Genomic DNA, 13145 nt, shown 5'->3' with positions numbered 1-13145 from the left:
TAAAGAGCGGTAAAAAATTTGTGCTGCAACTTATTGTCAAATATCTCCTCAACTCCTAAACATAAACTCTCCGACTTTTGCACAGTGACTCGTGTCAATTTGTCTTAACAGATCAATATTTTTGTAGACACCTGTTAGCCCTATTCTAGAAAATTCCTTTCACAGGCAGTATTGCATACAGACGTATATCAAAGGCTGCCAAAAATGACTTACACCAGTATGCAATACTGCCAGTGCTTAATAAATACTAATAAAAAAAACCCCAGAGGGTGGTTTCTACAGATTATACAAGATTTACAGCTGGGACAATATCGCATTTAAAAGCAAGTCCGTCATGTTTTTCTAATCATGACACTAGTGCTTATTGAACACATGTTTTGAGAACTTTTAGTGCAAAAAGTGTTCCCTATAAAACTATTTTCTTAACTAGTTTTGCCATGAAAAAGTGTCATCGGTGAGCTGTGCCATAGGCCTGCATATGCAAAATATGTGTGAGAAGCAGGAAGTGCTGAGAAAACTTCCATTTTCCGTGTGAAGGAGATTTGTGGTATTTTATATAAATTTAGGAGGAAAAGTTTTAAAATCTAGCCTCAATTATAATGGAAAAATATGATTAAGTTAATAAGTTAAGACAAATTCATATAACTGCTGTGCAAAGTAAGGGTGACATTGATTCATTTGCCACAAATTTTTTACTGCACTCTAATAATAACCATTCAGTACAACAAGAGAACCATTATGATCTTGCACAACAGGAGAACCAACCATCCAGTACAACAGGAGAGTCCGTCATCTTCATTAAGTGCAACAAGAGAACCAGTTATCATCCAGTACAAGATAACCAATCATCATCAACGTCCAGTGCAACAGGAGAATCAATCATCTTCATCATCCAGTTCAACAAAAGAATCGATCACAATTCAGGTACAAGTTTTTCTGTTTACTGAGCAGGTAGGATGGGAGTCAAAAGTCAATCAATAGCTCACGCTGGTAAGCTCATGGAATAGGAGTAAACTGTACTGGGCTGACATCTACACCAGGAATGAGCGTTTACCGAATGGGAGAAGGATGGCTGCACATGCTGACGGTGTTGAAGGTCTGTATTGCCAGTGCTTTGAATGCCACCACTGCCATATCAGCTCACAAATAAAACTGCATGCAACAGTCCTATGAACTGATGACGCATATGGGAGTGTGGCTGAAGGGTTTTTCCCTCTAAAAGTGGGAGGGGAGGTGGGGTTTTTTTTCTTGTCACTGTGACAACGACACTGTTTTTGGTTTAAAACAGTTCTATGACAGAGCAGTTGTTCAAGTGGCTGGCTTAGACACTTTCACAACCATAACTGTAGGAGTAGGACTGTCATTTTGACTAAATGTTCACATGTACCTCAATCATCACCACTCTCTTTTCTATCTTCACTGTTGGCATCATTTCTCATGTCATCCCAGCTACCGACTGTCTCACCGCCCAATCCTCTCTCAGCCCCATCCCCATCACTTTTACTTTTGTGAGCTGAACCGCTTTTAGCCTTAGCAGCCTTTTCACTCTGTTTTTTCTCACCCGATCCCTTGCCACTTGCACCTCTTTGTTTTTCCTCTTCCTCCCTTTTGCTTCTCCCACCACCTCCAACATCTTTAGACCCATTCCCTTCTCCATTCCCATTTTTCCTTTTCTTTCGGTCTGAAGAACTGTTGCCTCCTCCTCGGTTGCTGTCTTCGTCTCCACAATTTTGGTCTGCTTTTGGCGGGCCACTTTCATCGTCTTCCCTCCTATCTTGTCTTCCTTCACCTTTGGCATTGCTCTTTTTTTTTCTATCTCCTATGGGAGTTCCTTCAACAACATCTTGACTCTTGTTCTTCCTCCCGTCGTTCTCCCCTCCCTCATTCTCCTGCTGTCTGCGGGAGGAGCTGTCATCTCGACCCTGACCTCTGCCTCGACTTGTACTTCCGTCTCTTCTTGTCTTCTCACTAGGACCTGATCCCTGACTGGTGCTCCTCTCACCTCCATCGGCCCCTTGCTTACCTCTGCCACCAACTTGGGAACGGTCCTCTTCACCTGAACTTTTCCCCCTCTTCTTCTCCTGTACCGGTAATCTCTGCTCCTTACTCCTGCTCCTTTCTCTCCTGGCCTCCTCTTTACTCCTGCTTCTTTCTCTTCTTCTCTCTTGTGACCTCTCCTCTTTACTCCTGCTTCTTTCCTCTTTACTCTTGCTTCTTTCTCTCCTTCTTTCCTCTTTACTCCTGCTGCTTTCACTCCTTCTCTCTTGTGATCTCTCTTCTTTACTTCTGCTTCTTTCTCTCCTTCTCTCTTGTGATCTCTTCTCTTTACTCCTGCTTCTTTCTCTCCTTCTCTCCTCCGACCTGTCCTTACTTCTCCTCCCATCTCTTGACCTGTGGTCACTTCGGCTCCAACCTCTCTTACTCTCCTCAGAACCATCTCGACTTCTGCTCTTACCTTTAGAGTCACTGGCACTCCTGTTTTCTGGATTATCACGACTTCGGCTTCTATTTTTAGAGGCATCTTTACTTTTGCTTTCACTCTCCAATTTATCCTCACTTTTATCCCTGTCCCTTGATCTATCCTCCCTTCTTCTCCTCTCCTCTGACCTTTCTGGACTTCTATTACCAGATTGACTCCCACTTTTGCTCCTGTCTTTGGATCTCTCTTTACTCCTGCTCTTGTCCCTTGTCCGACTCCTGCTCTTTGATCTGTCTCTACTCTTATCCCTTGACCTATCTCTACTTCTGTCTCTCGATCCACCTCTGCTACGGTCTCTAGATCTATCTCTCGATCCATCTCTGCTCCTATCTCTAGATCTGTCTCTGCTTCTGTCTCTCGATCTGTGTCTGCTCCTGTCCCTGGATCTATCGCGACCTCTACTGCGGCTTCGACTGTCCCTGCTCCTACTTCTGCTACGGTCCCTGGTCCTGCTTCGAGATCTGCTCCTGCTACGATCCCTACTCCTGCTCCTACTCTTGTCATCACTACTGTCTCGACTGTCACGCCTCCTCCTTCGCCTCCTGCCTTTCTCTGGATACCGCCTTCTGTTCCGTCTGTCTTGGCGGTCACCGTCTTTGTACCGCTGAGGTGGAAGCTCTACCTGCAGTGGCTGGGCAAACCTGCCGGACATGTCACGAATCTGATTGTTCATCCCTAGGAAGTTGTTGTACTTGCGCAGGTAGCTTTTGTTGAAGACGTGCAGGCCTCCACGGAAGCCCGGCGGAGGGGGAGGGGGTGGAGGCAGGCGGCCTCCCATCATGGCTCCTGGGCCCCCTCTCATCCGCATGCCCCTTGGTCCCCGGCCACCCCGCCCTGGGAAGGGGGGTCGGAACCCCATAGGGAAGTGCGGTGGGAACATCATGGGGTGGGGCGGGAGAGGGATCATGACTCCCCCTGGACCGGGGACCATGGGCGGCATAGGCCCTCGGTGTCGCATCATCTCCCTCTCGCGATCCTCTCTGTCCCGACTGCAACTTCTGCTCCGGCTGCGATGATCCCCACTGCTGCCATCCCCACTCCTGCTGCGGTGGTTTTCTCGGCTATGACGACCTTGATCTCCGCTGCGTTCTCGACTCCTGCTGCGGTTGCCCTCCCTACTCCCACTCCGTGACATATCTCTGCTAAAGCTCCTGCTTCGGTTCCCGGAGCTGCTGCGAGCCAAACCCTGCTCGGGACTCCGGGTGCTGACTTTGCTGCGCACCTCACCCACAGCCGCCGCACCACCTCTGACTTTTTTACCTCTGACCGGTCCTACACCACGGCCCCGGCCACGACCTCTATGTCCTCGTACGGCGAGCCCTTCACGGGGCGGGCTGTCCGCCGAAGGATCGCCAGGTTCTCTCCAAGCACGCATGCGATTGGCTTTCAGAACTCTCTCCATGACACTTGACCCGGGAGGCCTGCAAAATAGAAATGAGAGGGGGAAAATAAATACAAGCGGGCACAGATAAGATGGACACTCAAAATTCGAAATCATGGATAGCTCGTACAATATTGAATTCAAATTTCCCTGCATGCACAAGAGAAAACACATCCATCGTCATTGAGAGTATCAGGCTGCATGAGCCAGCCAGGTTTATCCCTAAACACGTTACAGGTAACAAGATGCATCACCGCACTTCACCTGTGGTGTGTGTAAGGCACTAAAACTTCCTTGAAAATAGTCATGCAAGGATGGTTGGTGGGGTGTGATAAAAGACAGGCAGTACTGCATTACACTTGGCCATACGGTGTGTGAATTATGTTTGTGTTTTGACCATGCATGTGTCTGAGCGATTGTTTGTACATGAAGGTATGGGTCGGACAATAATAGTTAATACAGATTACACAAGAGAGGTGAATAGTGTGCTCTGAACAGTGTTGTCAAGCCTACAATGTCAAAGCAATTTTATTTTAGTTGCAAGGTTCAACAGCAACTCTCTCTTCCTTTATCTTGCTTCAACACTGAGCAAAGCGCAAGCACTATCCATTCTTCTATCCTTTTATCGATATCAGGCACTTTTCATGAGGTTGAGGAGAGAAACTTAATTGTCTGATAATAGAAACCAAGTGTCAGATTTTACCAGAAGTCGTCAAGCAATTTGTAATTGTAAGAGATTTGGTATCCCCAAATCAAAGCTTTCCATGTTTAAAAAAGATTCGAGACAAAATCGAAAACGCCAGCACTGAATGCCAACCTGATAAAAAGCGAGTGTTTTACCAAATTTGAGAACACTGAGCTGGCATCGTTTCACTGGCTCCAGTACCATGTCCCTTTCCTATCTCTAAACCCATTCTGATGACAAAACAGTCGAATTCGCACAGAAACTTAGCCTTCACTTCACATGCAAGACAGGACGGTTAGACAGGTTCAAAATGAGAAACAGCATTATCACTCAAACAGCTGTGAGCAGCAAATCTGCTCTACTAAATTCTTAATACAGTCGAACCTGTGTAAGACGGCCACCCACTGTCAAGGAGAAAAGTGGTCGTATAAGACAGGTGGCTGTCTTAGGCAGGACTGATCAAGATGAAGAAAACAAACCATTCCTTTCTGAGGTCCCAACAGAAGGTAGTCGCATTGTTTTTGTTGTTATTTTTGTTGTTGTTTTCGGTTGTTTTTCTCTTTTGTTGCTGCTTTTGTGCAAGGGTGACAATAAAATGAAATGTTTCAGACAAGGAGGCCCGAGTGCTATGGTAAAACAAACACACGAGTCGCCACCACTTGAGAATGAGTGCCACTTTTGTCACAAGTTCATGCTGACGTCCACTGTTACTTTGTTACAGACTAGGTAAACAGTGACCACTCATCTCACTTACGATTTGTGCATGAGTTCTGGGCGGGGCTTATAGGTTATTAGACCTGCATGCGAGCCTCAACCAGATTGTCTGAAAATTTTGCGCAACCCCCCCCCAAAGAGCTTTTGTGGGTGTCATAAGGAACGACTTCCGAGTAACGAGCGACCATCCCAACAAACACAACAAAGAGACCTAACCCTACCCCTACCCCAAAAAAGAACCTGCAACGAGCCTCATGTGAAAAGGCCAGCAAAAGTCCAAAATGAAAAACATTTTTAAAATTAAAAAACCACACTCCAAAACAAACAAGGCTTACAAAGAGCATAATATAATGGCCGGCACTATTTCTCCGAACGTTCGGGAAAATAAAGCTGGGCACTATTTCTCTGAACGTTCGGGAAAATAAAGCTGGGCACTATTTCTCTGAACGTTCGGGAAAATAAAGCTGGGCACTATTTCTCCGAACATTCTGAAATCACACCCTTTCCCGCAAATTTCGGATATTATATAGAGTATAGGCATACCAAAGATTGTTCGTATACAATATGGTTCAATCGGTCCAAAAAAAATGTCCGCAATAAATATTTATATAAAGAAATGCTACAGTTCCAAACAGTTTTTCGCTACAGATATGACGTGTTGCCTATGAAGGGTGCTGCTCTTAAACTTAATGTGTTGTGTTCACTCGTGTGCTGTCTAGATCTAGATCTACGGAGGGTTATTGATAATGACACGTAGAACTAGCTTCTGCGTTTGTCGCGGCCGCGACCAATCAATCGTGACTCGATTTTTTGGCATTTTTTGGTAGGGGAATAAAAGTCATTTGTTGTCACCACGTTGATTTGTTGAATACGTTACAGTTACTTTTATTTTTCCCTCTTTGACTCTTCGTGGTGTTTTATTTTGTTAGTGTGTAATTTTTTTTCTTGTTATTGTTCTGATGTTTTGTTTTTCTATCAATTTTTTTTGTTAGGGAAAGGGGGGGGGGGGGGGGGTGTTGCATAGTGTAACGTCATTTAATTTGATGTTCTTACCTTCATTAGATTCTAAATATATATACATGTGTATATATATATATATATATATTTAAATGTGTTATGTTAGAGCGTACGTTCCACTAAAACCGATTACATGGACTGACACTGGCAGGCCCCTTAATGTGTGTGATTCCATAATTTACATGTAATATCCTGTACTTTAAAAAAAAATTATGCACATTTATGGTTAAAACAGCCAATCTTCTTCGGACAGGTGGACACACGCCCTTATTTGTTAATTTTTGTGGTTGTTTATGGGCTGTTTTAATTTTGATTTCATTCGGTTGTGAAACCTTTCTTTTTCACGTTTTTACACTCATCTAAAAATCTCTAGACTAGTCCTTGAAAATTGACATAGATATAGACCCAAAAATTTGATCCTGTGTGTGTGTGTGTGTGTGTATGCATGTGTGTGTGTGAGTGTGTCTGTGTGTGGTAGTAAGTGTGTAAGTGGAGAGTGAGGAGTGTGTGTGTGTGTGTTTTTCGGGCTTTATTTCAGCCTTTATTCAGTACCATGACAGTTCAAAGTATACAAAAATAGAAACACAGGATCCATTCACTCCAGGGCTCATGAGTCGTTCCTCTCTTTCAGTTTCACTCATCCATTTAATTCCCGTGTTCTCTCCCCGTCCGCATGACTTTCACACCCCACCCCCTCCCTCCAGGCACATACAAAGAAAATCTCATTCATTCCCTTGCACCCTGCGAACCATGGACAATAATATAGGCACTGCCTTAGCCACATTCCTTTCATTCGTGAGCTGTGGACCAGGCCGGGGGGGGGGGGGGGGTCGTCGGTGTCCTCGTCTTGTATTTGCTGTCGCCTGGGGATACACTCGTTCATTCTTCCTTTCACCTGCTCTTCCACTCACACTGTCTCTCCACCCACAGCTCAGCTCGTCATACGTTCAAAAGTTGCTCACTGATCATGTTTAGTTGGTGTGTGTATGTTTGTGTGTGTACATGTGCATGATGGTGGTGGGTGTGCGGTGGGTGTTACTGAAGGGTGTATGTAGGCGGACTTGCCATGCGGTGTTCCTTCCCAGACCAGAGGGGCAGAATGAAAGTTGGCGCCGAACTCTCGCAATAAATAGGCAAAAAATCACGAGACCGGAAGCCGGAAACCGTTCGGAGAAATAAAGATCGGCACTATTTCTCCGAACGTTCGGAGAAATAGTCACTTCGTAATATAATGGCCTACATCTACATATTGCTAGATCTATAATAATAGGGTTTGATACAATAACACAATAGAATTGGAATATGAATCCTCCACATAGATCTAGTAAACTAAATAAATCTAGATCTTGTAGAACAAGTGAATAGGACCTAGGAATAGGCCTTGAACTAGAAATCCGCATCCGGTTCAGAACAGAGGGGCTCAGCTGAGTCTAAATTCTAAGTAAATAAATAATTCACGCACCTGATGAAATGCCTTTTACCAACATTAATATTACAGCACAACCTATGATAGGGTTTGACAAAATAGAATTGGAATATGAATCCTCCATTGAGGTCTATAATGAACTATATAAATCTAGATCTAGATCTAGATCCTATTATCTAAGTGAGTCAGACTGGAATGAATCCACACGATCTGAACAATTGAATTTGTCAACAAAACAAAATTCAAAATGGCCGCTCCAGCACGAAACTGAAAGTAGATAATTTAGGTCGTCGTCCTTTTTTGTATTCGCATTTCTACTCAGGTTCCGACAATTATGTTGGAAACGCAGACGTCGGCAGTCGGCACGAAAACGAAAGTGACGACAAAGCCGATGGGAGAAAAGGGGGACGCTGGCAGTTGGCCAGGCCTCGCACTTCGCACATTGACTGATACAGGTGGGCCTAGCGATAGCATCGGCCGCCTCGCCATTGTCGGATTTCAGACGATTGTCGGCAAACATGCAGTTCTAGGTTATGAGGGATCACACGCTTCCCTCACCTGCAGCTGAAAATTAATTTTGTTACCTATTGGTCAACAACGGGAGGGGCCTACGCAACATGATCAGTTGGAGGGGCTACCTAACAACAACAGGTGATTAGATCATGACGGCTCGCCCACAATGCCAGGGGCCAATGCTGGATTTATGACAAAGCGTAATGGAGTCACTAAGGTGGCCGTCTAAGACAGGTGTTATTGCTTAGTGTGACAGGGGTTGTGTGTTAAAATAAGGTGGCCGCGGCCGCTTTGGACAGGTGCCTGTTTTACACAGTTAAATTTAAAAGAAAAAACACAAGGGAGGAAATGGAAAGTGTCCGTTTGTATAGGTGGCCGTTAGAGCAGGTTCGTCTGTATGTGTCATGACGAGGTGGAATCAGGCACTCGTCAATTTTGGGCATATAGAGTTATTGGCATTATCTTTAAGCCTACCCATTCGCCTTGCTTTCAAGGAAAAAAAATATCCATTTATGTTGGGTACAAATCGAGATATTGGTGATTGAAGATGGTGGGGGCCACCTGGTTTCATAGGTCAAATAAAAAAAAAATAGCCGCCAAAGTTTAGTAATTTCTTTTGCTTGAGAGTGAGTGAAAACTGAAAATGAACATCTTTTAGTCACAGTTACTTCCCTTGTTTTTTCTTCAAAATCTGTTGAAGCTTTTGTTTATCCGTTTACCCGAAAATGGACGTGTCAAACACATTTGTCAGTCCCTAAAATAGTTCACTGTGTAAGTAAAAGACACCAATCATTTTCTAGTTCACGGTCTTCATTCCTGTACAGTGAATAACAACAACAGAATACCGTATAAAACAATGTCAAGAGCTCACAGAAAAGAATATCCCCCCCTCGAAAAACAAACCCCATAACTTCCCACCTTCATTTCAACAGAGTGAAGCAACACAAAAGGAATCTTTATATCTAAAAATCATTTTACTCCTTAATCAAAATACATATAAAGCAAAACTCCTGTTAATTATTATAATCTAGAGGATAGGTTGTTTGAAAGAGGCCACTAGAACGTTACTCTTGTTTCCTATCCTTCTGTCATCCCATGCACTGAAAGTTGAAACGTTGAAAGGCTTTGGAAAAAAACCTGCCCACCTGCCAAATAATTTTCACAGCGCCTTATGAATGGGATGTTAATCTTCCATTTACAAATTTAGGGAATCTCATTTGTTCGCATTCAATAATGGTGGATGGCATGAAGGTCAAACTTAAAAGCTAAAAGCTAAAGCTAAAGCAAGAATAAAAGTTTAATCTACTTACCGTTGACCTTTCTCCTCTCTCTCATCTGCTTCATCTTCATCATCTGAGAAATCCTCCGCAGAAGACACGGCCGACCCAGAGCTCTGCCGCCCTAAAGCTGACGAGGTACCTTGTGACCCCGCTTTCAGTGGCTCACGTCTAATGAAAATTCTCTTAGAGACAGGAGACCCTGTATTACCACTCTTTCTTTTGCTGGACTTCAATGTGTCTTTGGCTTTGATACCCATATCTTTGCTGTCATCATCCTCTTCCTCTTCTTCATCATCGTCACTCTCTTCATCTGTGCTGCCTGGCTCATTCTTCCTCTTTTTGACTGCTTTTGCAACTGCTTTTTTCATGATTACGGCACTTTTAAGCTTTCTGGTACCAGCAATTTTTTTCCTGAAAAGATGAGAATACAGACCTCAGCTTCACTTCCCATTAGAACGTGATAAATTGTACAAACCATGTAGGGCATACCCTCAACTTGCTCGGTGTCAAGCTGAGCTATGGTACAAATGGTTCTTGTTCAAATCCTCAATAGGGTGTTTTAGAATTTTATTTTTGGAATTTCAAAGGCTTTCTGCCTACTTGATCTGCTTTTATTAGAGAATGACAACAAGTCCAGAGGTTCCCCTCCTGAACAACAGTAACGCTGGAAGGGGCATCAGTAATTTATAACCTCTCAGATTGAAAATATTCACTACAAATGCGTTTCACACGAGTCCCTCACAATGTATTTCTTTAGAAGGAGCAGCACTTGGTCCAGAGCCAAGAGCAAAGACAAGTGAAGAAGTAGAAAAAGAAAGAAAGAAAAAGGAGACAATAAACTAAACAACGCACACGTTCATGGGAGTATTAATTCTCATCTGTTCTTTTCCAGCAGTAGAGGGGTTGCACTAAAGTCTGCGGTGTAATGATTACGCTCTTCGCTGCATTACACAAAAGACATTAGTTGTATTCCATGTCTGTGAAGTTATTTATGTCTAGTATCTGTCTGTCTACTGAAAAGCTGCATCCTTCTCAGCCCAGATTGGCCTGGACAGGAAGGGTGTGGTAGCCCGTTTCCAAAATAATCTTACTAGTGTCAATGAGGAATGAAACAAAATTTTTAATCCTCATAGGGGGATCGCACATCCTGCTGGTGTGGCATGGAAATTTTGATATCCTGAGTCAATTATCCTCCCTAACTGAATTCAACCCCCTCCCCCCTGCCCCCCAACTGAAACAAAAAAACAAAACAATACAAAAGCTTTAGTTTGAGTGATGAAATAGCACCATGTTATCGCCAGGAAACAGACTGATTGTTACAATTTTGTAAAGAATATGGAGGGTATCAGCATACTCCCCACTCTTTACTACCTCAACCTGGAAGGCCCAGGAGTTTTACAAACAAACGAACCTGGAACACACAGGAAAAGCAGTAAAAAGAATCATCAAGTGAGACCCCCCCAAAAATATTTGAAAATTTCAAAAAGCTGTGCAATTACCGAAGCTCTTCCCTCTGCATTTCTTGTTTCTGTTCTTCTTTGGCTTTGAAGTTCTTCAAGATTTTGTTCCTTAATTCTTGCTCCTAAGAACACAGAAAAAATAAGAAACAAATATATAATTACAAAGATAGTACAATATTAGTAAAGCTAAATGTGCAGCTAATCAAAAAAAAAAACTACTACCAACAGCAACAACAAAAATTGCATAAACCACAAAAAAGTAAAGTGACCAATGTAACATAAGAGCCCTTCATGAGCTGACGATGTAAAAAATAAAAACAAACACACCAGTTTCACATTTCACACTGTACACTAAGCAAGTACAGTCAAACCTGTGTAAAACGGCCACCCATTGTCAAGGAGAAAAGTGGCTGTACAACACAGGTGGCCGTCTAAGGCAGGACTGGTCAAACTGAAGAAAGCAAATCATTCTCTTCTGAGGTCCAAATCGCGGCTGATCTCAGACTTAAGACTGCCTTAAGGCTAAATCAAAAGGGTTTTGTTTTCTTTAGAAAAAGGAGTGGGTGGTGGTGTAAGAAGGTTTTTTGTGTGTTGTTTTGTTCATTTGCTTGGTTGGTAAGCTTTCTTTTACTTCCTGATTTTGTGCAAGGGTAAAATAAACGAAATATTATGTAAGTAAGATGATGAAGACCTAGCCCCATGGTAAAACAAACACACGGGCCGCCACCACTCGGAAAACGAGCGACGCTTCTGTCACAAGTTCATGTTAACGTCCATTGTTACTTTGTTACAGATTAGGTAAACAAAACAGTGACCTCACACATGATTTGTGCTTGAGTTGTGGGCGGGGCTTATAGGTTATGATGGATCATGCTTCCCTCAGCAGCAGTTGAAAATGTATTGTTAGGCCTACACATTGGTCAACCGGAGTAAATATTAACTGGAGGAACCAACAATAACGACAGGTGAATGAATTATGACGGCCTGTCCACAACGTGAGAGGCTGATTCAAAATTTATGACAAAGCGTCGGGCAATGAGTAACCACGCCTGGCCGTCTGAGGCATATAAATCTGACAGTGGGTTGATGAAATAAGGTGGCCGCCGCTGCGTTGGCATGGTGACCGTTTTACACAGTTAAATTATATAGAAAAAGCGTAAAGGGGGAAATGGAAAGTGGCTGATTGTACAGGTGGCCGTAATGGTTCGACTGTATATGGCAAGACAATTAAATCGTTAAAAATTTACCTAGATTTTACATTTCTGACATTTCGGAAGGAGCTCAATTAATGCAGATGTGACAACTGAAATAACTTGTAGCATCTTTGAGTCATTCAGAAAGATGAGATGATTTTGAAAGGTATAAACAGTCTCCTGATTACTATAACTCAAAATCTCGGATATGTTACCAGAATAACAAAGTCAGCTATTTTCACAGGTTTCACAGCAATTTTACAATTACAAGCAGACATTATTAAACTACCTGTTCTTGGAGTTTCATCTTTTTCTGCTTTTTCTCTTCCGCTTTCTTCATTTCTTCCTCCAGGACTCGCTTCTTTTCTTCTTCCACCTGCTGTTTTCTCTCCTCTTCAAGTTCTTTCTCCTTCTGCTCCAGATACTTTTTCACTCGGATTGCCTGAAAAACAAAAGGATTGATTCATATCCGAGAAATATGGCAAGTCATAATATTTACAGCTTTGATTCTGTGAGCTGTAGTCACCATGTAAAAAGGACAACTTTAGTTTGAAACAGATTATAACCATAATAACACTAAAAAGAGTTGGAAGGAGCAGATCATTCTACGACTATGCAGTTGAATTCTCAGAACTACATTTTGTTATTTCTATCATACAGTGAAACACAGCACTTTCTCTGCAACATATCGTGTCACTCCATGAGCAGATCAATTTACTTTACTCAGGGTTCCTGCCATGAACTTCCCATCAAATTCAAGGAGTTTTCAAGGAGGTTTCAAGGAGAAATTTTTTTAATTCAAGGAGATTTGGTCAAGAAATTCATGACGAAAGCCTATTAAAAAAAAAAAAACAACACTTGTCCGAAAGGAATCATATCATATTCATAGTTTCGATTTTCCTAGAAAAACTGTTCCCAGGGTGACTGCCAACCCGGCTTCTCAATTTTCAAGGGGGGAGGGGGGTCTCATCCATTCTCCAGGGGCATGTTACATAAC

The 13145-nt window shown here is 42.9% G+C and overlaps 1 protein-coding gene across 1 annotated transcript in view; it reads right to left on the bottom strand.

The window, feature by feature from the left end:
* Positions 1–337: 337 nt before the first annotated feature.
* Positions 338–13145, bottom strand: part of LOC101854890 (zinc finger CCCH domain-containing protein 13) — a 28146-nt gene continuing 15338 nt past the window's right edge. The window contains exons 8-11 of the mRNA XM_005105436.3: positions 12438–12590; positions 10995–11077; positions 9526–9906; positions 338–3900 (exon numbers count right to left, since the gene is read on the bottom strand). Of these exons, the coding sequence (XP_005105493.1) occupies positions 1389–3900; positions 9526–9906; positions 10995–11077; positions 12438–12590 (3129 nt within the window). The 3' untranslated portion in view covers positions 338–1388. The remainder of the gene's footprint in view (positions 3901–9525; positions 9907–10994; positions 11078–12437; positions 12591–13145) is intronic.

This window comes from Aplysia californica, unplaced genomic scaffold (genome assembly GCF_000002075.1).
Source record: "Aplysia californica isolate F4 #8 unplaced genomic scaffold, AplCal3.0 scaffold00470, whole genome shotgun sequence".
In the NCBI taxonomy this organism is placed as follows: domain Eukaryota; kingdom Metazoa; phylum Mollusca; class Gastropoda; order Aplysiida; family Aplysiidae; genus Aplysia; species Aplysia californica.
This window is presented reverse-complemented; position numbering and strand designations above follow the sequence as displayed.